Source organism: Trachemys scripta, chromosome 17 (assembly GCF_013100865.1).
Source record: "Trachemys scripta elegans isolate TJP31775 chromosome 17, CAS_Tse_1.0, whole genome shotgun sequence".
Lineage (NCBI taxonomy): Eukaryota > Metazoa > Chordata > Testudines > Emydidae > Trachemys > Trachemys scripta.
In genome coordinates this window covers 16960114-16986783 of record NC_048314.1, presented here as the reverse complement: position 1 = coordinate 16986783, position 26670 = coordinate 16960114, and the positions used below count along the sequence as shown (strand labels likewise).

At 46.0% G+C, this 26670-nt stretch overlaps 2 protein-coding genes across 5 annotated transcripts; both read right to left on the bottom strand.

Annotated features, from left to right (window-relative positions):
- Positions 1-163: 163 nt before the first annotated feature.
- On the bottom strand, positions 164-12496 carry CEL (carboxyl ester lipase). Of its 3 annotated transcripts, none has more exons than XM_034793299.1 (11): positions 12387-12496; positions 8322-8472; positions 7515-7637; positions 6695-6892; positions 5949-6079; positions 5399-5506; positions 4874-4991; positions 3724-3910; positions 2437-2640; positions 945-1142; positions 164-387 (listed from the first exon to the last, which is right to left on the bottom strand). In XM_034793299.1, exons 1-11 carry the CDS (start codon positions 12399-12401, stop codon positions 195-197), a joined length of 1626 nt encoding a protein of 541 aa, XP_034649190.1. In that variant the 5' UTR covers positions 12402-12496; the 3' UTR covers positions 164-194. The 3 variants fall into 3 exon arrangements, with proteins under 3 accessions (XP_034649190.1, XP_034649189.1, XP_034649188.1); XM_034793298.1 differs by lacking the exon at positions 12387-12496 and adding an exon at positions 11750-11860; XM_034793297.1 differs by lacking the exon at positions 12387-12496 and adding an exon at positions 11071-11172.
- On the bottom strand, positions 12261-26234 carry GTF3C5 (general transcription factor IIIC subunit 5). Of its 2 annotated transcripts, XM_034793295.1 has the most exons (11): positions 26073-26234; positions 25060-25279; positions 23925-24123; positions 20812-21007; positions 19500-19604; positions 18784-18898; positions 17446-17526; positions 16848-16945; positions 15885-15967; positions 14206-14348; positions 12261-13317 (listed from the first exon to the last, which is right to left on the bottom strand). In XM_034793295.1, exons 1-11 carry the CDS (start codon positions 26217-26219, stop codon positions 13169-13171), a joined length of 1536 nt encoding a protein of 511 aa, XP_034649186.1. In that variant the 5' UTR covers positions 26220-26234; the 3' UTR covers positions 12261-13168. The 2 variants fall into 2 exon arrangements, with proteins under 2 accessions (XP_034649186.1, XP_034649187.1); XM_034793296.1 differs by lacking the exon at positions 26073-26234 and having other exon boundaries at positions 25172-25279.
- Between the last annotated feature and the right edge of the window lie 436 nt (positions 26235-26670).

Below are 26670 nucleotides of genomic sequence, written 5' to 3'. Positions count from 1 at the left end.
TTTTTTTCACAGAACAAAACTGCCCAGTAAATTTGACCCCAGCTCTTAATGTTCTTATGGAAAATTCTGTTGCAATAAGTAGGCTGGAAGAGGCCAGGAGGCGCAGCCAGAAACAAGCATTTAATCAGAATTTGGCTAGGTTTTTTTTTTTTTTTTTTTTTACAGAATTGGTTGATTGGTTTGTTGGCCTGGCTCTAATCCAGGAAAGTGGAAGAAACGTCAGGCAGGTTCTGGTAGACCGTATTCCAGAACTGCACGTAGGAGGCTCTCAGACTTTGCTTCACCGAATCATAGTTGATGTCACTGTTGATTTCGAGGTAGTAGCTCTCCTCCCGAGTGTAGGGTATCCACCCGATGGGCACAGTAGACTCCCCTTTGTTGGGGTCACTGAAAAAGCAGACAAAACAGCTGGTATTAAATGCAAAGCAGCCCAGCTCAGACAGGAGGCGCTCCCGGTAGCTGCACCCAGCCTCTAGGGTTTCACACAGGTCAGCCTTTCTAATGGTCCATAAACCTGGGAGAGGGAAGCACTTGCCTGCACTCACGAACGTGAACAGCAGTCTGGGAGTGAGGAACTTGAGCATAGGCACTTACGTACCTTGGGGTTAGCTGTCACAGGGCTGCTGGGCCGTGATGGGAAGAGAAATGTTGTGTATGTTGGCACAGTGAATTGCCACAGTGCACATCCAGGTTTACACAGGAACACCACTACCTCCATCACCTTCAACTGAAGACTCCCAATTCAATGTGTTTGCCATTCCCCTATAGCAGGTGGACCTAGTGGCCACCTCCATGTGGGTGGGTGCTGCAGGTGTGACAGCAGGGACAGAGTTCCCTTCTCTCCCCCCTCCTGCTGTGGGCAGTGTGGGAAGATTGCTCCCTGGAATTTTGCAGCAAGCTGTGTAACTGGCAGGGCATTGCCCCCCACAGCCTGAGCGCCTTACCCGGTTCTGGCAAAATTGGTCCAATAAGCAATCAAGGCCTTTGAGACAGTCCTGTGCTTAGGCCAGTAGCCCAGCGGGGTGCTGAAGGGTTTCCCAAAGACGTATTGAATGTCATCTGCGTGGTCTGCCCCTACCCAGCTGGGGTACACAGGCATTCGAGAAGGCTGGGAGAACACATAGGAGTAAGTCTTGGCATTCCTGCACAAACCAAAATAGACTCTCAGCAAGTGAAGAGGAGATGCACCAGCATCACTCCCTATGCACAAAGCCAGACAGATAATATTGGCACTGGAAGAGGTTTGGTCTTGCAAGATACATGCAGACACTATCAGATTAAAAGCTTACAAACACTTGCCCTTCTGTTTTACCATAACCACCTGGACTTGAACTATACACATTTTTTTTATCTTTTTAAATGTTTTCAGGGCAGTGAGAGTAAAAGTTTATTTTTACAAACAAAACCAAATTTGACCCCAGTGTCCCTAAGAAGAGACATTCGTGGCTGAACAGAGTCACCAACCTACCAGGAGGGTGGATAAAAATCAATTATTTTTAAATAGAAAAACCTAATTTGAAAAGACAATATTAAGGCTTAAATTTACTCTATGTAGTTTAAATGATTAATAGATTAAAGAATATTAAGCGGTATATATTTGCTCCCAAAGTTTTAACGGAAATCAAACCACTGAACTGCTGGAAGTCACTGGCTAAGCACCTGGAACCGGAGTCTGTTGCAGGGCTAAACCAGTTTTTTGACAGCAGTAGCCTCTTCTCCAGGTGAAGAACATTTCCTCCCCCCCCCCCCCCCCATTTCAGTTTATGCAACTGGCACCGCTCAAGGACTAGCTCAATCCAAGTTGAGAAACCAACTGGGAGTTGAAGCAGCAGGAATGCTTGTTTTCCTGTATGACTAAAAATGAGGTGAAAGGCTGAGGCCTAAACTTTTGAAAGACCAGCAATAATCAGTTAAATTCACTAACTACACTTGATACTTCCTTTAAAAAAAATCAGTTTTAAATACAAAACACGTTTTAATAAACTGACATAGAAAAGTATCTAGCCCATTTACAGTAGCTTATTTAACTGAAAAAAATTTTAAATCCTGGTTCTGGGCATTTAATAAAGTTTCAGTTTCCATCCACATGCAGCTTGACACAGCTACAAATATTAATCACCTAGCAGATGATAAATGCATTCGTCACCCTTTTCTAAAGTAAAAATGAAGACTCTGAATAACTGTGCATGTTAAGCTATAGTATTGCTTCGAGGTACGGTGTAACCTCCTGGGAGCAAGAGAACTTTTACACTTCATTTGGTACAATTCAGCGTGTTTGAATGGTTACCAAGCACTGAGAATCAACTTTTCTTTAGGAAAATAAAGGGCAAAACAGGATTCAAATGAAGGTTTGCAGTTTGCTGATTTAAACCATGAGTAAAGTAGTTGAATCACTGTACTCTGCCTCCAGGCCCACCACAACCCTCTTGGGCTCACCTGGCATTCGCATTATGCAGAGCAAGCGTCCGCTGCGTGGGAATCAGGAAGATGTAGTCGGTCTCCAGGTCTACCACTGTCCTTTTCATGACCTCCTGGTCAGGGTTGTCATTCCACAACTGGGTGTAGAGGGAGAATGTGGCGTTTGCTGCCCGTATTCCCTTCTGCAGAGTCAGCCCCCGCACCAAGTTATAGACCTCATCTCTGAAAAGAGACACAATATCTATTAACTAGGGACTGGCTCTGAGCTCAGTGCTCCTAGCAGCAGAGATATGATGCCTTCAGGCTGCCAGTTCAAGTCCAGCTCAGGGGTGACTGCAGGTTACCATCATCCTGTGACTCACGACTGGTAGCTCAACCTTCGGCAAGGCTTGCAGCCTGGGAAGACAGCTGGAAGCTAACCTTGGTGTAGCTGGTGAATGTGACTGTCACTTCCAGCCCTGCCTAGGTTCAGTTCCTGGCTCAGAGGGATTCAGCTTCTCAATTTTCGATCCCTTTTCCAGTCATGAAGAGCAGGAAGGAGTCAGGGGCAGTTGGAGCCCTCTAGAATGCTACTCTCTAGAGGTCCTTGTGCCCAGTGACTTGGTACAACTGTTGCCAACTGAGGCAGCCCTGTTCTTTACACTCTACTTGTGAAGCCAAGAAACCGTCACTTTCTGGAATGCAGGATGCCTGACAGGTGAAGGACCCAAAAGCCCCCACCCAGATGGTTGCGGGGAGAAGCCACGAAATGTTTGAAAGCTGGAGGAAAAGGGGAGAGTTCTCCTTTCTAAGCCCCTGGCTAAACAGTACAAGAGGCAAAGATCCAGGCTGGCTCTTGGAAACGCCTCTCTGCCGTGCCATTGCATTCATACGCCACATCAGCCTTTGCCCATGCCTTGCACATGGCCGGAGCAAAGCTGGCCCTAAACAGGTGCTATTTTGGCCCAGGTCTGATCTACCGCGGTTCTCAACCTTTTGTATGGGTGACCCCTTTCACACAGTAAGCCTATGAGGGTGACCCCCGTCCTCCCCGCCGCTTTTTTATGTTTAACACCATTATAAATGCTGGAGGCAAAGCAGGGTTTGGGGTGGAGGCTGACAGCTCAGACCCCCCCAAGTAACCTTTTGCCCCCAGTTTGAGAAGCCCTGATCTCTGGGATTGGTGGTGTTATTGACATGGTGCCCAAGCCAGTCATTGCATTGCCAGTTCTCAGGTGCTCTACTCATTGGTTGTCCCCTTTTCTACAAAAGCCCAACTTGCTTTTCCTTTCCCTGGCTACGCCATTAAGGACGGCTGCTACTTACGCCGTGATCTTCACAAGTGGGCGGTTGATAGCAGGCATGTCAATGCCAGCGAAGATGTGCCCGTCCATGTTATTTGTGCCCGCAATGTAGTCAATGTCTGCAGCGTTAGCGAAGAGATTCTCTGGCCGGTCTGGGAGGAAATCTCCATCAACCACAGGAGTGAAAGCCAAGTAATGGACTAGAGGATCTGCAGGAGGGAAGAGGAAACAGAAATCCACTATGCATCTGTGAGAGGAGCCAACAGCCCTCTTGCCTAGCGTGGCCTGCAGCTGCTTTGCACAGGGAGCTTCTGGATGAACAGGTTCGATGATATCCTGGCTCCACTGAAGTCAATGGGAGCCTTGCCCCTGACTTCAGAGGGGCCAGAATTTCCCCCGTTACATAGTGGAAGATAGGTATATACTATAGACCTCTCACCTAGCACACCCTATGGCTGCCTTGCACAGGGAGCTTCAGGGTACATAGTGCAAGACAGGCTTTAGCCAAATATCACAGACACTGCATTAAGGTGGCAGAGGGGGGGCCAAACAACAGACATCATAGGTCAGACCAGTGTCCAAAAGTCAGCTAACTCGCCCAGCCAAGGCTACAGAAGACTGGGGCTTGCTCCTGAGAAAAAGCTCCTCCAGTCGTTCCAGCCGGGTTCATCTACTGCCAGAAGAGGCCTAGCGCAGCAGAGGATTCAGATGTGGGGCTACAGGGCAAACAGTCCTGTGAAAAGCTAGTCCTGTATTCACTGAATTGGCAAACATTTCTCCACCAGCTGTACTGGGAGTGGGTCTTGCTGGCTCATACGCCCCACCTAGTGGCCCAACTAAAAATTGCAGCGCAGTGACAATTTTTAGCATTGCTCCTGAGTTTCACCAGATATAAAGTGTGGTACAGGACAGCTGTCTCCAAAGGACACAGAGGTTGTGTTAAGCCATGCCACGACTACCTGGGTAGTGCAGCTCCACTGTGCTAAAGAGAGAAGCATCTTTTCCAGCATGATCAATCCCAGTCAGTACAAAACGTACTTTATTGGGCTAGGGGCGGACATCTTCCCTTACCGAATGATTGTCATAATGTCCCATCTGCTCACTGACTGGGCTCTGTGGTCACGCAAGACACATCCCCCTGGTTCCCATCCCGCTAGCACCCACCGACTCACATGGCAGGTTGACCATCTCCAGGTGGTAGGCCAGCGTCACAGCCTGGGGATCGGTGACCCGGAGGCAGTTGCCCAAGGCCGTGGTGTTGTCGGTAGGGCAGCCCACCTTCTCTGCAACCTGCGAGCGAGAGAAACCACCATGGAGTTACACCCAGAGCCAGTGTTGGCGCAACCAGCCAGGAAAGGGGGAGTTTCTTTTTAATCCTAGAGGATTTTGTTTGCAAATCTCCATCTCTATGGAGTATTGTGCCGCTCTGAACACTTTTGGTTTTGCTCCTGCTCTTGCTTATTAAATCACCCTCAGTTGCAAGACAGACCTTTAACTGCAGGAAGTCTGGCCAGGACAGCAGGCCTCAGCTTGGCTGTATCAGTGTCTCTCTGAATCCAAAGGGCTTGGATAACTGGAGCACCATTTGTCCTCCTGGAGCTGTAACTACTGTGCAGCTGCTCCCAGGCTCAAATCTGACAAAGACCCTGGGAACCTCTTGCCTCAGGACATTGCCCTGCTTCGGGAGTCCACTTTACCTTGGTAGCCCAGAAGAGAGGGTTCTCCTGGATAGCCCAGGTGCACAGGCCGACACCGCTTTGGCTGATGGCTCGTTTGATCAGCCCCTTGTTGTACGGCGATAGCGTCTGCAACATGGAAGAGGAACAGGAAGGTTATTTGGTATCGAGTCCTGAAAAGATCCTTCCGTATTCTGGTACGGCAGAGAGCTCCAGCCCCGACCCAGGCTTTACATGAGGCTCAGAAAAGTCATTAGCTCTTTTCAACTCTCAATGTATTTCAGGGACTCGGGAACCCAGGGAAAGCAGCACCCTCCACATCTGGAGGGTTTAGAAAGGGCATTTCTAAATCAAAGCTGAGAGAGCAGTTGTGACAAAAACAATTACTTTCTCTATGCGGAGTGATCTGCTCAAAACGGGATGTTAATTAGCCCATTGTGGCTGGACCTACTGCCCTCCCACGACAGCACCTGCACTGAGAAAAGACCAGCAGCTGTGATGGGGCAGTTTCAACCAGTCACAAAACGGAGGGGAAAAGGAACCCCACGATGGCCCATCAGTAATCGCACACCTGTAACGAGACACTGACGGCACCAGCCGACTCCCCGAAGATGGTGATGTTTTCTGGGTCACCCCCAAAGGCCTTGATGTTTCTCTTCACCCACGCGATGGCCATGTGCTGGTCCTTTAGCCCGTAGTTACCTGGCCAAGGGAAAGCATGTACGTTTCAAGGAGGAGAGTTGAAGCAGTGAGGCTCAAAGCTCTCCCTGCCCCACACCCCCTCCTCCACTCAATATCAGACCTGGGGTTAGAACTCAGGAGTGCCTGGCTCCTGAGCTCATGTTTATACGTTTTGTGAAACTGCGTTCAAACGAGCTTTTCCCCTCTCCACCCCCACGTTTTCCTCATGCCACACAGTGAAGCGAAGCCAAGATCTTGTGCTGGCAGGCGTTCTTCCCAGCTATCACAGAAATCACTGCCGTAGCTTAACTCTGCTAACCATCTGGTCAGATAGGAGAGACAAGATGTGCTGGGGGAGAAAAGACCGTTGCCTCAAATACCCAATCCACTCGCAGCCTCTGCTCCAGGTATAAACTTGGGCCCTCTCATCCCTTGAGAGAGATCCCTTTTGCCACATTCCCCTACACAGAGTGAAGGAGGCATCTCGCCGTGCGTGTGTGTGAGGGGGAGCAAGACATGAGAGAGCTCAGTATGTTGTGTGAGGGAAGCGTGGTGATAGGAAATACCCCAGCATGAGTGGAGGTGGCGGGGGTGCAGAGAGGAGGTCTCCGGAGCAAAGTGAAGCAGCTGCCATACCTGGAACACTGGCATCCCCAGTGCTGAGGAACCCCAGCGGTCCCACTCGGTAGTTGAAGGTCACCACGATGACCTTTCCTCGCACTGCGATCTCCTGGCCATCGTAGAGGTAGTTACTGAGGAAGTTTGCGCCCTGCCCGCCTCCCAGGAGGAATCCGCCTCCATAGATCCATATCATCACCGGCAGATTTGTGGACACTGCCGGGAGGGACAGACCAAACGAAGTCAGACGAAAGCCCTTCCTTGTCCAAATGAAACCCAAGCCCCTTGATGCCACATAGGTAGGATACCGCCTGTTGGGCCCATTCACCAGCAAGTATCGCGTCACTCAGGCATAAGCCAATCTCTTGGATGAATACAGAAACATCTGCCTCCAGGTCCACCTGACCATAGACACAGGCAGATGATTCATCAGGACAATAGACTTAGGACTCAGCTACTTTGCTCGATCGGGGCTAAAGAAGCCTGGGGCAGCAATAGAGTGCGGAAGAGACACCCAGCATGGAACTCCAATCCCTACTCGCCAAGAGAAGCTCTCTATGGAAACGGGTTCAGTGGTGTCTCTAGTATCACCATCCATCCTCCCAGAGCCTGCAGGGAGGGTCATTTCCACAAAAACAGTGCTTTGCCCGGGGGGCTGTAGCTGCCATAACCCGAGGAGTCAACTGCTGCCCGTGGAGTTGGGGAGAATACATGACTACAGACTGACAGCCCCAGGGAGTCTGTCAGAGATGGGCAGCCAAACACAGAGCTGCTCAGACCTGGCAGGCCTGCAGAGAACCTTCTCCCTAATCGCCTCATGTTACCATCACGCCTGTACCTCCTTTCTTGTCTTGAGGGATCCAGATGTTCAGATAAAGACAGTCCTCGCTCCCACGAGTACCGGTTTGGGTGAGTGTGACCTGCATGCAACGGTTTTTGTACTCCTTGGCCTTCAGCGTACCTACAAGGAGAGAGAAAATTACATCCCACTTTAGAATCCTCGGCTCCATCCTGCAGACCTGCGACTCAGGTCCTGTTCCCACCCCTCACTCACCACCATGGCATTGTTTCCAACTAGCAAAACAGCTGTGATGAGACACCCCCTTTCCAACTGGCCGCCTCATACCCACAAGACTGCAGAAGCTACAACCACTTGAAACTTGAGGGAACCTTGGGAATTGTGGCCACAGAATCTGCAGGTGCCTAGCTCTGTCTTGGCACTTCCGCCCAGAGAGTTCTTGTCTACAATCATCATCCCTTCTAACGGCCCAGACAACATCTTAGTGACATTCACTTAGTGAATGAAAGCAACGCCGGCCCCAGCTCCTGCACGCAACATGCCCAGCTGATCACCCGAATGGAAGTGCCGTATGTTATGGAGAAGGGCAATGACAGAAAAGGGGAACAGGACTTTGACATTCATGACGGTGGAGCAAAATATATCCCAAAATAAAATCATTGGTAGCCACCGTTGACCGGCAGGGGTATGAAAGCCAGAGCCTCTCTCAGAGGAGGCCTCTGTGATACTCAGCAAGATGGCTAATGCAGTATTGGGAAACAAACCAGGCTTCCAAAATGGTATGAGAATTAAAATGTTCTAAGGGTGGGGGAAGAAAACAAGAGACATTCTATATATGTGTCTTACCATCCCAGCCAGGATGTTGTTGAGGGTCTTCAAAACTCTTTGGAGGAGCAGCAAAAGGGATTCCTCTGAAGATATCGATGTAGTCACCAAAGAGACCCAGTCTTTCATTGACGCCCTCAACAAAACCTCCTTCAGTGTGCACCACGCCCAGCTAAACACATGGCAAGAGGAGAGAGGGGACAGCAAACACCTTCCCGTGAACGTAGATAGGCAGAATTCACAGCAGGAACACAAATCTCCCCACTCATTCAGCCCCAAGATGCATTCGCTATGAAAACAGCATGTTTGCACAGTAGTGGTGTTCGTAACCAGACTTATTTTACATCAACTGAAATAGCATCCTCTGAAGACTTTATAAAATTAATGACCACCACATTCTATTAATGAATAACTTGCACTTGTGTTCAGGATTTTATCCAGCAAGGACTTCTACGCATTTTACAAATATTAGATGGTGATAAATCCTGACCCCATTTTACAGATGGGGATAGAGACACTGCAAGGAAGTGACATGGAGTCAAAGGGAGTTCTAGCAAGAAAGTTTTGAACTAAATGTTCTTTTATGCACTACTGAAGATACCAGCCTGTGCAACACGAGTCTTTTATTCACAAGGGTTGGGATTTTGAATGAAGCTTAAGGGAGTCAGGCACCCAAATCCCCTTGAATATCAACACCTATTGGGATTCTCAATGGAGGCTAAGTATCAGACTTACCCCAACTGGCCACTTCAGGGGCTACAGAAGAAGCGAGGTTGACTCATAAACAGAACTGGACCTTAAATTACTCTGCAGAGAATCTTGCAGTCATGAGATGCAAAAGGTAAATGTTTGCCACCACCTGCTGCCAAAATGATCACAATGGGCTCCCCAGTATCCAGCCAGGAGCTGTACAGAAGAATAATTCCTACCCTTCAACTTTACTGAGGCGGCATGAGCTGTTCAATGCTCAGGGAGACACAGCAGAGAGGAGAAGGCTGGGTGGCTCTTGTTTCATTGGATGAAAGCTACCCAGATCCCAGTAAGGGGAAGATGAGCATTGGCAAGAGAAACAAAGGCCAGCCCCATTCAAACTCTCTGGGTACATGTTATCTGTCTGCACTCAGTAGCTGGAATTTCCCATTTCCATTACTTACTTTATCCAAAGTTAAAAACAAAACCAGTCCCTTGCTACTTTGCCTTCCTCCTTAACCACAGCCCACCAGTACACAAGCGTCATGGCCAGTGGATCAACAGTTTGCAGAATGCTTCCCTGTCCCTCACTTCCCTTCCTGACAATGCCCATTCAGACTCCTGTGGGAAGACCATAAGACAAGGCTCTGCCAGCCACAGGATGTGGAATATCCCTTGTGCAGCTACGCTGCAGGCTGCCCTGCAGTTCCATCGCTTTCCCAAATTCTCAAAACACCACAAAGGAGTAGAGAGAACAGAAAATTTGTCCCTAATGAATGCATAACACTGAAGAATAAGTTGTAGCTTATTTTGCTTGTATTTGATTCTAGATATATCACACACAAGGTATGCTTCAACTCCGATCCCATTGTAAGCAGCCCTTTCTGTGCACTTGATCGAAATTTTCTCAAACGCTCTCTTTGGGTTGTAGCTTTCCACATTTCATCTCACCTGCAGCTAAGTGGTTCACTGTGCTGGAAAGTGGACTTAAGGTCTGTTCAGCTACTGACGCAGGCAATCGGTGGGAAAGAGATTCAATTTGTTTTATTAAAAAAAAATACAAAATTAAAACAGATGCTAATTAAAAACAAACCACTGTGGAATAGTTACATTGTGCCTGAACCTAAATGCCTGGCACACCCAAAATTCCCACTGATTTTCAATGGGTTTTGGATGCACCAAGAATGCATGCAGGATCAACGGTATGTTTGAGAATATATATTTTAAAGTACATTGCAAATAAAAAAAGTTTATTTTGTTATAGTGTTGCCTGCAACTATTGATTAACTCCACAGTGCTCCAGGTATATTTTTGGTATCTCTAAAGTGGCAACATTTAAAAGATACTGAGTTGTGTAAATCAGTATTGAAAAACACTATAGCGTCACAGATAAAGTTGTTTCTGTTCTTTAAATCCTGGTCAAAAGGGGGAAAAAAATGCAAAATCCATGTTAATACAACAGGGAAGTTGCAAATTTGAATTCATGAATCAGGAAGCGCAAACATTAAGGTTCTAATGGCAACAATGAATCACCCACACATACCCTTTAATAGTATTTTCAATGGCTAAATGTAGAACTCTGTATAAAATAGACAAAGTTTCTACTGGAATGTTAAAATGTATTTCCCAAATAGGTGTGCATTCAGATTTGCAAACTTTATGTTGCAGTACCAACAAGGTTTCCGCACTTAATAGATTCCTCTTTCCTTACCCAGAAAAATGAAGAGGAAGAAAGAAAAAACGGAAAGTGAAGTGCTGCAGACGATGGTTTATTTCGGAGAGATAGTAGGCAATGAGATATACATTAAAGAAGAACTGCAAAGGAAAGGAAAAAATGGGTTGGAGCCCTTTATATACTATAAAGTAGCAAGGGGACATAGCCCTTTCCCCCCTTTTGCAGGTCACCTTTAATAGAAGTCTTAGATAACTATCCAAAATAACTACAACAGATGTTTTCTCATCTAGCAAAGGCCATACAAAACCTTAGAAGGTTTTCTTCTAACCAAGCAGCCTGTTTTCACTCTAACACAATTTACCTTTACATTGACTGTTATGCATCAATGAACTACCTCATACTTACTGTTGTAGCCCTTGCTACTCCAAGGTAGCAGGCTAGGGCAAAGCACAGAACCTCCCAATGACACATGATGCGTGCTGGACAAGCCTGTCCCAGCACGTATGCCTATATATACTGTATAGGAGTGCAGATACTGGCATATGCCCACGCAGCTCTGCGTAACGCCCAGCACGCTGCCGTGTGCACCACTGGAGATCGCACACACCTGCAATTCACCTGTCGGCAGCCAAATCTTTCATTTCAAGGTGGAAAATGTAGATAACTGGCACTAGCGTATGAGAGACCTCCAGCTGTTGCTGTTATGGGCTGGAAGCCAACCTTATCATGAATTCCAGGTCTATAACAGTTCTATGGGGGAAAGGGAAAGACTCCTTAAGAACGCCCATCCATGTACGTTACATTTAAAGTTAGGCTAAACCATGCATTAGCAGGCAGGCAACAATCTTGCACTGATTGGAGAATATAAGACTCAGTCGGTCCCAAGAGATCTTTAATTTCTCTGATCGAATGCCAGAAATTCAGCAAGCAACAGCATGTTCCTGGCTAGAGGTCCCAGCCTCCAAGCATCTGAAGCTTTGTGTTTCTGTCCCCCCCCCCCCCACTCTCTCTTGATGAGCAGAATCAAAAGCTGTCTGCTGACTGCAAAGTTGTGGGAGTACATTGCCTGGCAGGGACAACATACATCATCATGGAGAAGTGAATTACTCGCTGCCATGGAAGTCTCTTCTAATTTGAGTTCCTTCCCACTGCTTTTCTTTCCAACTTCTCAAGCTGACTGAATGCAGAAGATGCAGTCAATATTTTATTCCCACTCAGAAGAGCAAAAGGCAACTGCGAGGTATGGAATGCCTTCCTGAACTTCTCTCTTGCCTTTACCCATCGAGCCGAGGATGTGAACCCACTCGGTGCATTTTACGGGGAAGAACAAACACAGAAATCCAGTTCAGGTTTTTCTCCTTACTTCAAGTGAATTCCCAGTCTGACCTGGATCTTTGTCTCAGTTTATATCTGACCACCAAGTAAAAGTCAGTTTAGATGAACTCTTTTAATCCAATTCTTAGTTAAAATTCTCAAATCAGAATCACTTACCTAATGAATGTCCAGTTTACCAACATGTTTCTGTTGACTCAAAATCATTTTGAGGATATTGGCTGTACTATGTATATCTACACAGAAATCCATGAAAGAATGTGTTACTGGAAAAAGGAAGAGTTTTATTAGAAAAATAGACAAGGCGTTATGTTTCATGGGGACCTGGACTTTCCCCGAGGGAAATTATTGTTTGCTTCTCATGCATATACAAAATTTATTACAGATACCTGCACATGTCCCATTGGATAGACTCCATATTTGATTTAAGCCAGCCAGAATGATACTCTACAGAGCCTCTCGATTAAGAATCAGCAATGACCTTGTTCGTGCAGTTCTCGATACAGAATTAATTTTGTTTCAAGTTTTTCCCACTGACCCAGACGCCAGGTTTAGAATTGTGTGACCTCCACACATTCCCTGAATGGTTCTAATTAAAGGTTAACACTTTGGGCTCAAGAGGCCAGTGGAACACCTGTGATCTGGGTTGGATTCAGCACTTGTTGAAGTCTCTGACATATCTGAGCTAGCAAGGATGAAGAGACTCTCCATTTCTGGTAAGAGGAGACAGTACACTAACATTCCGCCACAGTGGCTGTCGTAGGAACACCTATATTGTCTCAAAGGGAAGTATAGATCCCTTTGATGATGGGATCAGATGTTGCAGTTTGTAAGCGCAGGGCGAGAAGGGAAATTAAAACAAGTGAAATCCCATCTAGCTCCACTCTGACCAGAAAAATGGCCACAGTAAATGCCAGCCATGCATGTTGCCTGGGATTGGCCATGGGCCAGCATCCCCACAATGGCATCTTTACAAATGCCTGTCACACCAACACTGTGAAAACGTGATCTTTAGCGCCTGCACCTTCAGAGCACTTAGCACAACTGCTAGCACCATATCCAGTGCCATGTGTCTGGTTAGCATCTTCCCGAAAGCCTGGTCATGATTCCATATCCCCCAGGGCTCAAGGAACAAAAGTCCCACGCAGCCTCATCCTGCTCGCTCACTGTGTCACACATAGTCCAGGATCTCTGTTTCCATTTCATTCTCGCTCCCATCAGAAGGCTTGAAGTCCTCCTCTTCATCCTCCTCCTCCTCCCCAGAGTCGTACGTCAGCTGTTCTTTGCCATCTTCAGCGTTCGACGTACTCGAAAACAGAGCTTAGTCAGAAAGAGAGAGAAGAAAAGATGTCAACATTACTTCCCTCCTCACTAAAACCGAGGATGTGTTTGCAGATAAGATTAACAGAGCCAGCCAGAAGATGTAAAAGTGCAGATCATAGTTACAGTCAGGCACCTTAATGAAACCAAATCAAAAATCAAACAAAAGCAGTTTTCCTGTGCCAGGAATTCTAACAGAACAAGGCCAGGAGGTTTTGCATTTAGAGCGATCGTGCATCTCATTCCAACTGAGACTAACCTAATTCCTTGGGATATTGGTTTGGCCCAGGACCATGACAAGAGAATTTCCTCTCCTGTCCTTGCTCTATTGCAGTATGCTATTAAATTAAACACATTAACGAAAAGATCCAGATGCCATCAATTTGAACAACTATAAAAACATGAGCAAGAGTATCATGGAACGAAGACATTTAAAACCTAGAAACTATGCCACTGGGAAGGCAAAGCTGAGAGGTTCTTACCCCCAACTATTTCATACTCACATGCCTCCAATCACTTTGCTGGTGTTCAAATGGCAAAATCTAGTTACATTTTCCCCAGTCCCACAGAGTTTTAGGTCTTTTTCCAATGGCCTAACACGTGCTGCTTTAAGAAGAGCAGGTGTCCTGCAGGTATCCAGGTTGATGACATCACAATAACATTGCATGTGAAGAACCAGGGGATCTAGCACCTACATCTAACCAGGCAGACTGAGTCTCCTACCACAAGAGAAGGGGATCTACAGCAGGAAATGAACAGATAAGTTCATTGCTCCACTGCAAAGTGCAACATTGTGACTCAACTGCTCCCAACAACATGCCCCATAGTGTCTGGAACTGTTTTTTATAACATACCCTCCAATGCTCAAAACCCCAGAGCCATCCTTACCAGGTCTTGTGGATCTGATGATCTGCTTTATCATCAGAGACATGGTATCCCTCAGATCATCATTGGTCTTTTGAAGGCACCACCCATCCCGTTCTGTGCATTCTGTCTCCATGCCATCATTCCGATGGATGATTTTCTGTAAGCTAAATAGCAGGCAAGAAAAGAGTCAGCCTCCTGCAACCAGATCTGAATCCTTCCTATGCCGTCAAACATCACGTAGGGCACGAGCAAGGCTCCGTCATCCCAATGAATTGTGCTGTTTGCCTGAACGACCACATTGCTGTGTTTCCATAACTCAACTTTTTACGAGGCTATGTTGTTGGCCTATTACTCAATCCCCAACCTAAGGGTCAGTGGACTGCTCTTCATCTGGTCTCTGCTCTATGACCTGTCCAGCATGAGTGGCCCTAGCAGGAGTTAAAATTCTTCCTGCTATAGTTTTCACTGGAAGGCCTGCAACCAGAAAAGTCAGAGTGATTCAGGATTGCATTCATGAAACAGATTAAGTAATAAAGTCTGTAGTGCTTCCCTTCAAGGATCTCTTAGCATGTCACGAACATAAGACCTCTATTGTAGAGTTCATTGGGAATTTTCCAATAGAAAAAGGCAGTTTCTGCAAAACTGAAATTTTTCATTGGAAAAATTAAATTTTGCCAAAGTTTTTCAGTTTTTTATTGTGAAAAAAAAATCAAACCAAATATTTCATTTCAGCTTGATTCAATCCAAGATGGAATATTTCATTTTGGTGAAATGACCCAAAACATTTTGTTTCAAATCAGTTTGATTGTTCAAATGGTTTAGACAATAGAGAATCAACATTTTTCAGAATATTTTGTTCTGTGAAAAAATTCAGTATTCCAACATTTTGTCCCGGACTGAGATGAAAACACTTGTTAAATATCGGAATTTCCCACAAGGCAAAAATGCCGAATTTCGCTCAGCTCAACTCGCTAGCCCGCTGTAAGGTAAGAAAGTTATTTCCAATGTACAGAAGGAAAGACTGAGGCACAGACAGATTGCATGATCAGTTGCAGAACCAATAAGAGTCCCAGGCCTGTGCTTCAATCACTAGATCCTGCTTTTTCTCCCAGGTAGGTTTCTCTGGCTGCTTTATTCTATTTGCCTATCGTACCTCAACTAGCTCTACCCTATCCCTCTGTAACATTATAAGCAGCTTATGAATGCAGAGGGGAATGATAAGACTGTAAAATGTGCTTTTCTAAATGTGATGGCAAGTTGTTGGTTACATTAAGTGTCTGTAGTGTATATTTTTAAACCTATAGGGGTATATGTGTGTACATGAAAATCCCAACTAAAGTAACAATGCATTTCCCCAGAATTATGTGACAATTTGTTTTTCCTTCTGCGGGTTAAATATTTATCCAATGAGAGTAAGGCCTAACCTACTCCTGTTGAAGTCAATAGGACTTTTCCCATTGATTTCAATGGTTTCCCAAAACACATGTTGGGAAAGTATATTTTGGTAGCATACAACTTTACTGGGAAGGAATTTCCAATGTACATACAGTCTGTCTGTCTGAGAAACTAGGAATCTCCTAAGTATCAGGGTCAAGGAGAAAGATAGGAGGTTGGGTACAAACGGCAGCCTTTGCAATCAATCCTCTGAGCATCTGCAAAATCTCCCTTGGTCAAAAGATCCAGCTATCCAGGTGAAGTACCTGTCCACGTTCAAGTCACAGAGCTGATAGAACATCTGTCGATATGGAGGCAGATCTCCTTCCTGGAAGATATAGATGGAGTCCTAGCAGGAGACAAAGACAAAGATTCAATGGGCATTGCAAATCATTTCCACGCCCAAGACATGGGGCAACAGTACAGCATAGCCACACAGTAGAGATCCTTCCTTAAGAGCTATTTCAGGATCCAGGCATTTCCTATACGAGTTCAGTTCCCTGACAGGAAGAGTGTGAGAAAGCGCGTGAGTCTGTGTGCAGTAGAGGACAAAGTCAGAGTATGGATGCAGCAGAATTGCACTGCAACCTGCCGGCCACAGCAATCAGAACTAACACAGCAAAGTTCTGTGGAGAAAAGCATTCACACCTATTAACAGTTACACGATCACTCATACTTTGTTACTGCAAAACAGTGGGGAGGGGGGAGAATTGCCATTACAGGAAAATGGAGAATGGCGAAAGTATAGACTATCCTGTTTCCTTATTTCCTTTGCGTTACTGGATTCTACAGAGCAATCTGAAAATGCACCATAATGGGCCTAAGTCTTTGCTATTCATAGCACTCCACAATCTGCTTCCTGAAATGCAATGTAAGTCACATTCAAGGTAAGGGCTGAATGTATGACTTTCCATACTTAGAAAAGACACAAAAACAACAGCAAACTTTGCAGTGATGTGGATGACTACTGGCTTTCCAGGTAAACCCAGTATACCATAAGGATAGCTAGAGAGGCAATATCTTTTACTGGACAAACTTCTGTTGGTGAGAGAGAGACGCTTTCAGGCTTACGGAGAGTTCTTTTTAGCTAGTCACTTGCAGCTCCAAGTAAAATCTGTATCTGTATCAATGTCCACAGTCAACACTGCCCTCAAAAGAGTGACAAACCATAACAGATCCCCCTCCTATTATACCATTCCAAGCTCTTGGTAGGAGAGAGTAATACCTACTTTAAGTTTGTACCTGCTGGAAGCAGGTTTTTTTGCCCTGGATGTACTCGATGTGTCCAGCCCATGTTTTAGGTCCTGTACACTGACTGTGTGACTTACTGAAAGACATAAAGGAAGAAGATTCCTGAACTGCACAATATTTTGCACTTCATGGCATAGTACAGGGTTTTAGCGGCTTCTCTACTTCACTTCAACTTTGTTGGCAGCAGAAAAATAGCCAGCATAGCAAATGTTACTGTAAATGTTCATTTTTCATTCCCTCTACCCCGTTTTTTGGCAGCTGTAGTGGCAGGCAGACCATTTCTGCAGCTACTGGGAAGTATTTCTGATATGGCCTCATTCAACTAGACTCCTTTCTAATTTCTGATCTCTCACCTCCCATTATTACCCCTGGCTCCATCAGCCAGACACGTGTTAAGACATCCCTCAAAGGGCAACACTTCCACGGGTTTTAATAGGACATACGTAGCACGTTCTGAGATAAAGGAAACCCCAATAATCAACTGAAATAAGCTGCATCAACAGCAACAAAAGGATGAAATGAAGAAGCCAAGTTAAGCTGTGCACCCTTTTCAACCCCTTTGCCTGTTCAGCATACCTGGTTTTTTGATAGTGATGGGCAGACTGTAATTGTATGTGCTGCGTTTTGCTTTCACGGGCATGTCGCTAGGGGCGTAACCTGGAGGCCAAGAAAGAAAACAGTCTTTGAACAGAGACCAGCATCCCATAGAATATTCCAGCTTTTATAACAGGGGATATTGGATTGGGGTTTGAAAGGAGAGCCAACCAATAGCATGTGTTGATTTTGATGGGATGGAGAGAGAAAGAAAGATCAAGGAAATAAAGCTATTTAACATGAAAAGGTGGGAAGATGTGCCCTGTCACTGACTTACTGCATGGTCATTTAACCTCAATTTCCCCCTTTGTAAAATAGGGATAATAATACTTAGAGATTTAGTAGTTTGTGAAGAGCTCTGAGATCCTTGAAGAACAGGCACTATCATTATTGTATTGAAACCCCCCACACCCAAAAAGAGAGACCTAAATTTGCATCTCAGATCTAAAACTATGGCAGGGAACGTATAAAACTAATGTACCAAAAAGCAATATAATGAGGTGTTTTGTACAGAGCTGAGCACTGCACTAAACTTAAATAGGTCAAATGAATTGGTAAAAACAACACACCCCAGATGTGTTACAATGGCATAAACCAAAACCTCATGCAATGGCATAAGCTAAAAAATCATAAACCCTCACTGTGTTGTCTATAGCATCTGATAGGGTACTATGGAGTTTTTTTTTTGCAGGGCGGATGAGAACGGGTAAGAGGCAAATGCATTCTTGAGTTCATAATGCACATTCCTCCATTTTGCACAAGGCTTATGTGCTTTCCTTTCCCAGCTGGTGGCACTAAATCTTTTGTTGTTTTGTTTTAAAAGAAATTGCTTCTCCAGCATTAGTTGGCCAGATGGACAAGTCATCCTTGTAACAGTCACCCAATTTGTCCCTTCTGGAAATGGAAGAAATGACAAAGAAATGAACGCTTTGGTGGCATTTTAAATGTCTCCCCCTTCTGAAATTGTAACAGTCCTGGAGTGGGAGGGAAGATAGCAAGATATCCCATTGAGGTGCATTTGTGTTTTGAACATATGGAGGAAGGAAGTTGAGTAGCTTTTTGTTAGGCCTGGAATATGCCCAGTGGCCAAATAAAAGTCCCTTCTGCTCCTCTAACTTGGGTTATTGGATGCCCTCATAGATTCTAGGGAAGGAAACAATGACCGATATGGTCTCCACTCCTGCACCTTCCTTCAAACAAAAAGCTTGAGGAAAGAGGCTCTGAGGGTTTAAAAACAAATGGAAAGAGATGACAGAAGAGCTGCAGAGACAGACTGACGAGGAGACAGAGAGAGAGTCTGTCTTGCTTGGGCCATTTTACCATATTTCATTCCACAGCGAATTCTGAAGTCCAGGACTTGATAAATCTTTGCTTCGGGATGTTTCCTGGGGTCATACCCAAATCGAACCCACAGACTTCTCCAGGGACCTGTGAGCTGCACGGATACAGTATGAGTGGTTACAAGGGACAGTACAGAGATGCAGTGTATTAATGAGCACTACAATGTTTCCCCAAACTATTTATTTTACAGATTCTCCCTCCCTCTTTTCCCCTTCCAACACATTCATTTCACATCTAACCTTGGGCAAAGGAAGGCTACGTGCTGCAAATAGTTGGGATTTCAGAAATGAAGTCCAAAGCTCACAGCAGACTTTTTTGCCAAGATTTGAAGGCTCCTGTTAGCATTTCCAGATGGACAGTCAATTTGACCATTTGTTACTATAACTGCAAGGCAGACCAGAACCAATAGAAGCACAAAGCCACTGCATCGCTCATTGCTTTAATTGGCAACTATGTGTGGGTTCCATTTGGAAGCAAGATTTTCCTCCTCTCCCCTCCCCTCCCCTCCCCTCCCAAAAAAGGTTGGAACTCCTCCTTAAGGATATTTAATGCAAAGCTTTGGGTACCAGACAGTGGAATCTGAACAGTAGATAACTAGGAATTGTCCATAGACATCCAGCTGGTCCTCTCATCCCTTTGCCCCCAAGCCTGACTCATAAGAACAAGCTACACAGCAGGTATACAAAGAAACTCACCATATAATAGGCCAAATACGGTAGCAGAAGTTTAAGCTTGTCCGGATGGACACTGATATTGGCCTTTACAGCATTCCGAGACCAGACGGGACGAATCTCAAACAGCTAAAGAGACGCACAAAGTGGAGAGTAAGGGTTACTAATGCCAATTTTGATTTCCTAATTGGAATCTGCTTTTTATTATAGCCTCTGGCGCAGACTAAAAGCGGTCAGCAACATTTCTACAGTGCAGCATGATGGCAATGGAGAGAAAGGTAAAAATAGGCCTTATTTAAGGGCTGTTGGCACAGTGAGGGAACAAGCTTGCCTTTCATCTCTAAAGAGACAGGCTCAAATACTGACTTGGGTAGCACACGAAATGAACAGTGGTCTCAGCTTAGTCCCTAGGCAGTGACCTGTCCCATCAACAAAAACACACCAGAAAATTCAATACAATAAATGGGCTCTGCTCCTGAATGGCCTGAGAGCTGGTCAGGCTCAGGCAAACTGAAAGATATGGTTTCACAATAGATGCCCACATGAAAAGGATACATTTTCAGAACTATGGGTAGAGTTTCAGACCCATGACATCCACTGCCTTTAACAGAGTTGCTCCTGACAAACTTTTATTCCATACATCTCACATTTATGATCACTTAATTAACTCAAAGTTTAAAATATGTGGGGAAGTGGAAGACGGTAATGGATGTACCACCTGGCTGTTCAGGTTTCAAGTAACTTAGAATAACTATAGCTTCTCCTTGATGGTTTAAGCCATGCCCTATCCTTCAGTGTATTTACTTCTGCCTCCAATAGAATTTTCATAAAACCACGAAGAACCCTAAAACTCTTGGCAATGAGAACTGTAAGCATCCTGGGGATCTAATATTTCTGTAGCACCTTACATCTCAAGATTTCCAAGTACTTGGCAAACATTTAATATTATAACCGGGTACGTCCGTGTTATCATTCCCATTTTACAAATCAAGAAACAGAGAGGGGGATAAAACACTGACAAAATTACACAGCACATATGAGGCAGAAATAGAAACAGAACCCATGAGTTCTGGCTTTCAGTTCCCTGCTCTAATGATCAGACCACACTGTATCATTCACCATCACATTTATGTTACGGTACCTTGATCAGTCTTGAGAATCCTTTGTGGAGGCCTGTAAATAATGTTAAACACAGATCTATAAAATAAATCCTTGTAGACAGCAATTTTCCGGGAAGTCAAAAAATTAACTGAAGGCAGCCTGTGAAGTTTCTCTGACACACTCTGCACTGGAGTTGCTTTTGGCCCAGTCCCTTCCCCCGAGATTTGGCCTGTACCTTTCTCAGCTCTTCCTCCACTTTTTTATCCACAGGATTGGTGCACACTTTCTTCCAGGTCTGCACTGCAGGCTCTAGCGGCTTAGTCGGGATGTCATCATCATCAAAGTTCACAAAGATGGCATTGTGTGGTCGACGGGCCCTGCTGAGGCCAATCAGGTTCTCACAAGACACCTGGGGATTGTTGTAGCCGTCCCTAAGAAGCAATGTAAAGTATTAGTCATACTTTCTTCCTCCTTCTCTTTTACACTTAGTGGCGTCCACTGAAACGTGGAAATTAAGTTTATTTTCTGGTCTTAGAAAAACTGGTGCTGGGGAATGACATTAGATAGAATTGTTGAACTAGGTTTCTGAAGTAGCCCTTTGCCGCTCAAGATCTAGGGTAGGAAGATATTTGGGTCCCAAGTAAATGTGGATTTGGGTAGTCCAAGCCAGGTCACCATTAAAGACTCCCTTATGGAGCGGTCCAGAGTGAAAAAGTTGAGAATCACTTTTCGAATGAGAAAACTATGATCCATGTCCAATACCCCTAGGACAGAGCTTCCATGTACTTATTTTAACTGAAACAAACCTTACACCAGTGGTCCCCAAACTTTTGAGGGTCTGCATTTCCCCTCCCCCGAGCCGCAACCAGGGGCCATGGCTGGGGGTGGGAATGGAGCCACAGGCGCGCCTGCGGCTGGGTGCAGAGCTACACTGAGGCTGGGGACAGGGACAGGTGCGGGGCCGGGAGCCGGGGCCACAGCTGGGGGCAGGACCGGAGCAGAGCTGGGGGCGGGGTGGGGCTGGATGGCACTCCTTACCCGCTCCCCCCCATGGGGGCTGCACGAGCCCGCTGTGCCCCTCTGAATGTTCCTCCATGCCCCCCAGGGGTGCGTGCCCCAGAGTTTGGGGACCTCTGCATTACATGTTAGTCACTCAATCAGAGTTTTCAATCCACAAAGGCAGGCTTAGCCTCCACGGGTCTCTATGTTCCCATTGCTACAGTCATCAAGAGTACAGAGAAACAGAGAGGTGAGGCAATGGAGCAGTTAAAAATGCAATCCCGGAGTCCGATCATATTTATTTGCACTTTTTAGCCCAAATGAAGGACAACAGTGAGAAAAATAAAGCTGTTTTTCGTGGGAGACATCACAGATTTCATTGTTATTGATGGCAAAACAAACAAAGTAACAGAAGCAAACAGTTCCAGTGAATGCCACCTCAGCGACCCTTGGCATGTGCACTTGCACCACTCTCCATCAACCTCCAGTCCACTGGAAACACATGGAAGCCAGCCAAAAGGCCTAACCAGTACAACTTCACATTACCATGCAGTGTCCAACTCCCAGTCCTAGGAGTGGGAGAAGTGGGAATTTTGTCTTGTGTCTAGATGCCTTCAACCCAAAGTTTCATTTGGGAGCCCTCCAAGGGTGCTTGATGAAACAAAAAGCTTTAAAGCAGCTATTAAAATGGGATTTCTCAGTTCACCCACCAAGATTTCTATGGCGGGGAAGAGAGAGAAAGAAGCTGCCAAATCATCTCAAGCTGCATCTCAACAGTGGGAGAAGAATGGAAATTTAAAACAAAACAAAACAAAACCCTAAAAGATTTCTTTTGTTATAGTTTTAGTTTGGGTTTAAAGTGGACAGAAGGCTTTTAGGGAAGAGAATGCACAGGATGGAAAATGTAAACCCGGGTGAGATCATAATTCTTTATAGTTCTGAGGGAAAAACCTATCTAAGGTACTTATATGGCATTCATCAATGTAGTGACAGAGCACCTCACAGTTGGTAATGTATTTTTCCCTCACAAACATCTGTGAAGTAGGGAAGTGCTGTTATCCACCTTTTACAGATTGGAAACTGAAACACACGGACAAGTGATTTGCCCAGATCTCATAGAATGTCTGTGCCAGAGTGAGAAATTAACCCAGGTCTCTGGAGTCTTAGTCCACAACCTTGACTATGAGGCTATCCTTCCTTTTTCTCAAAACCTTGAATGCCACAAGATGGAAGTCCTCTGCCGCAATAAGATTTGAAATCACATTAATACTTTTCCAGTAAGAACCACATTTACATACAATTCTCTAGGATACTACAGACTATTCTTGATGTTTGTTTTGAGACTGCCTGAAAGCAAAGTGAGGCGAGATTACAGTGCTATCCACCCGTGCTATTTCCCAAAACATGATCCCATCAATGGCTCTCTCTTACACAATGCAAGGTTTCTCCACGGGGCTCCTTTGTTCAATCCCCAGTAGGCTAGTGCAGGATTACTTCCCCACAGTATACCTTCTACCTATTTCTTCCTTTTTTTTTTAAATCTCTGTGACAATGGCATTTTTTTTCCGAATTCAAAGGAAGTCCACGAAACTCAAACCAGAAACAACTTAATAGGCCACAAGCCCCAATTAAGCAACCCCTTATCTCCACTCTGGTAAGACCTATTTTGTGCAGGTGACTATAATTATCATCTCAGTTATTTCAGAACAAAAATAAGGAAACAGAAAGAAGTGACTTGCCCAAGACCACAAGCTTGCTAGTGGAAGAGCTCTTGACTTTCAGAGCTTCATTTAGCCCATGCTACCTTCCAAGTATTTTTGTCCAGACTGTATTGAAACAAACAAAGCTAACATGGAAAGAGAGATAACAAAGGCATGTATCGGTTATAGCAGTTTGCCCTGATGAGGCATATGACTGAAATATTTTAAAATGCTGCTCTGAAAGAGCACAGATTCCACATTAAAAAAACATTCGCTCAGTGGGATATTGGTTATTTTAAATCTATTTTTTTCTCATTTCAATTACACAGATAGACTCTGGACAAAGAAACAAAACAAAAGCATCCTATGCTTTGGTCATGATCACTGCCTGATACAAACAACATGACCCCCCATGATCATCTAACCCCTTCAATTTTTCTTATAGGCCATTTTGAAAGATCCTTTACTACCAAACCATGTCAGTTATACTACAAGAGGTTTCTTCAGGTAATGAAGCAGGGATATCCTCCTAGTGAACGTGAAAATTCAGATTTTATAAGAGATATGCTGGCCCAGTAAAAGGTTTCTATTATCTATTCATTCAAGAGACAATGTAACTATTTACTACACCACAAGAAAAGGCACTGACCGGTGTTGTACATCTGGCCGATAGAAATAGTCTATAGGGGTATCCAGACGTGAAAAAATAGGTGGGGGGATGTAGAGGGGTAATTCCCTATTGAAGAATTCCTCCTTTTCTGGTTTGAGCATCAAGATCTTGTCATACATAGAGATCTGTTTGCTTTCAGGTCCAGAATGCATTGCCAGGTACTGGAAATCAGACATTCCTATGAGGAGGGAAAAGTCAAGATAAAAAGGTGTGTATCAGAGACAATAATATGCTGCACAATACCCAGTTCTCCTTTCCTCAGACACCTCTGGGAAGATGCTGTTTCCTGCACTGAGTTAAATGGGCTAGGTCAGGAATCAGCAACCTTTGGCACACGGCTCGTCAGGGAAATCCGCTGGCAGGCTGGGACGATTTGTTTATCTGCAGCGTCCGTTTAGCCAACTGCAGCTCCCACTGGCCGCGGTTTGCTGTTCCAGGCCAATGGGGGCTGCGGGAAGCGGTGGCCAGCACATCCCTCGGCCTGCGCCGCTTCCCAGAGCCCCCATTGGCCTGGAATGGCAAACCATGGACAGTGGGAGCTGCAATCAGACGAACCTACGTACGCTGCAGGTAAACAAACTGTCCCGGCCCACCAGCAGATTTCCCTGACGGGCTGCGTGCCAAAGGTTGCCGATTCCTCAACTAGGTATTAATTCACATTCGGGAAGCTGCATCCTAGTGATAGTGCATTCATAAAAGCACTCTGGAAACCTTGTCCTACTTTCATTTTTCAAGCATAATACTTTATATTTCCTTATCTTAAACACCTGCCAAGCAGTTAACTAAAGGTTAAAAACAATAATACATTATTGTCCATGAAAATACAACTTTTCCCCTTTATCCTGCATAGGTGCATCCATTATAAAACATGTTGGATTATAGTATAATCTAATACAACACCAGAGAGGACAATGTGTTATTAAGTCACAATACAGAAGTGGGATGGTATCAAATCCAGGTCACACATTGAGTTCCCTAGATACCAATGTTGTACGGTTGACATGCACAGTTTTATGAACACAGTTTGTTGGACTCAAGCAAGAGGGAGCACTGCCCTTTTCCCACCAGAACTGCTAGTCACTACTCCACACACATAGGCAGATCAAATTACTACCTTGAAATTTGTAAACAGTGGAGACAACCCCAAGAACTTCCATTTCAAACTTGACTTCCTGTTGGGTTTCTCCTTCAGCTTCCAGCTGCTTCCTCCTAATCTTCCTCTTTACCTTGAACAGCATGGAAGAGGTAGGGAAGCGGTTGGCACACACAGGATGGCAGTAGGGATCCTTGGGGCGGAAGTACAACTCGAGCCTTTTTCCAGGGTCAGCATATATCTACATTACCAAGAGCATAAGCACTTTTCAACATCAAATTTGTCCCTCCAAAAAAACCAACTAAATTTTCCTCTGCATCATGCCCTCCTCATCCACCTCCAAACCAAAATGCTATCCCTATCTTCCCTTAGTGACCATCACCTCCTTTTCATGGGGCACCAGCCCAGAGCAAGTCTCTTTACCTCAGAGAACCATAGATTCTCACCCTCTTATTTAGGGCATTTCCCTCCAATTACAGTCTATCTAGTACCCCTAGCTGCGCCCCACTCTAATCCCAACACACACCTTACGGGATCACCCACAACAAGAGAGCTCGCTGAACTGGATCATCCACCCTTACTCAGAACTCTAGACCCTCTTCTCAGGGCTCCCTTTATCCACGACAGACACCTTCAGCCCCCCCGCCCCGAAGTTAACATCTCCAACATCTCCCTCTAGCCCTCTGCATCCCTTGGCTAGCCCCCAGCCTCCTTCCCCTTGAGGTCCCTTTAACCAGGACACTTCCCACCTTCTAAGAAATCCTAGGCGCTTCTCACTGTAAGCCAGATAACTCTTACCAAGAACACCCCGCTCCCCTGCGCACCCCAACCCCCTCCCTGGGATTTACTGGGACAATCCCTCCCCCAGGAAGCCCTTAATCCATCCCCACTTTACCCCAGATGACCCGTACCCAGGGAACCCCTCACCCAGGAAACCCGCCTGCAACCCGCCAGGAAAGCCCCCTCCCCCCAGGCATCCTTTACCCAGGAAGCCTGGTTACCCGGAGCTCGCCCTCCCCCGGGGGCCCCCTTACCCGGGACACCCCCTCTTCTCCTCCCAGAGTCTGCAGCATCTTGCCCACGTCGCGCACCAGGCCCGGGTACTCCACGCACACCAGCCGCGGGCCGCGAGGCAGCTCCAGCACGGCCGAGCCCCGCTCCCCGCCTCCCCCGGCCGCCATCTCCCCCCGCCCGGCCGCGCCTCCGCCGCCTGATTCTGCGACCCCCTCGGGGTCCGCTCCCCAATGCGCTCCCCCAGCCGCTGCAGCGCCAAGGTTCCGGGGAAGAACGGTTCCTGTCACAACAACCTGGCCCCAGCCAGACTGCGAGGGGGCGAGGTGGGGGAACAGCGCCCCCTCGAACAGCCTGCCTCTTGACATTCAATAGCTTCCCAGCCTCCTCTCCCAAGGGCTTTGTGGCTCCAACAAGGCCTGACAGCCTTTCTGTGGCTCCCACCCAAATCAGCCCATCACCCCACCAGGTTTGTGTGAGTCCTCCTGCTCCAGCCCCTTCATTGTGCCTCTTCCACTTCTCCACAGCTTTGAGACCATTAACTAGCTTCCCTCCCACAGTGCCCTTGCTTTCACCCTCAAATCCTCAGCCCGTTGCCTGAAGTCCTGCGTGCGGCTCCCA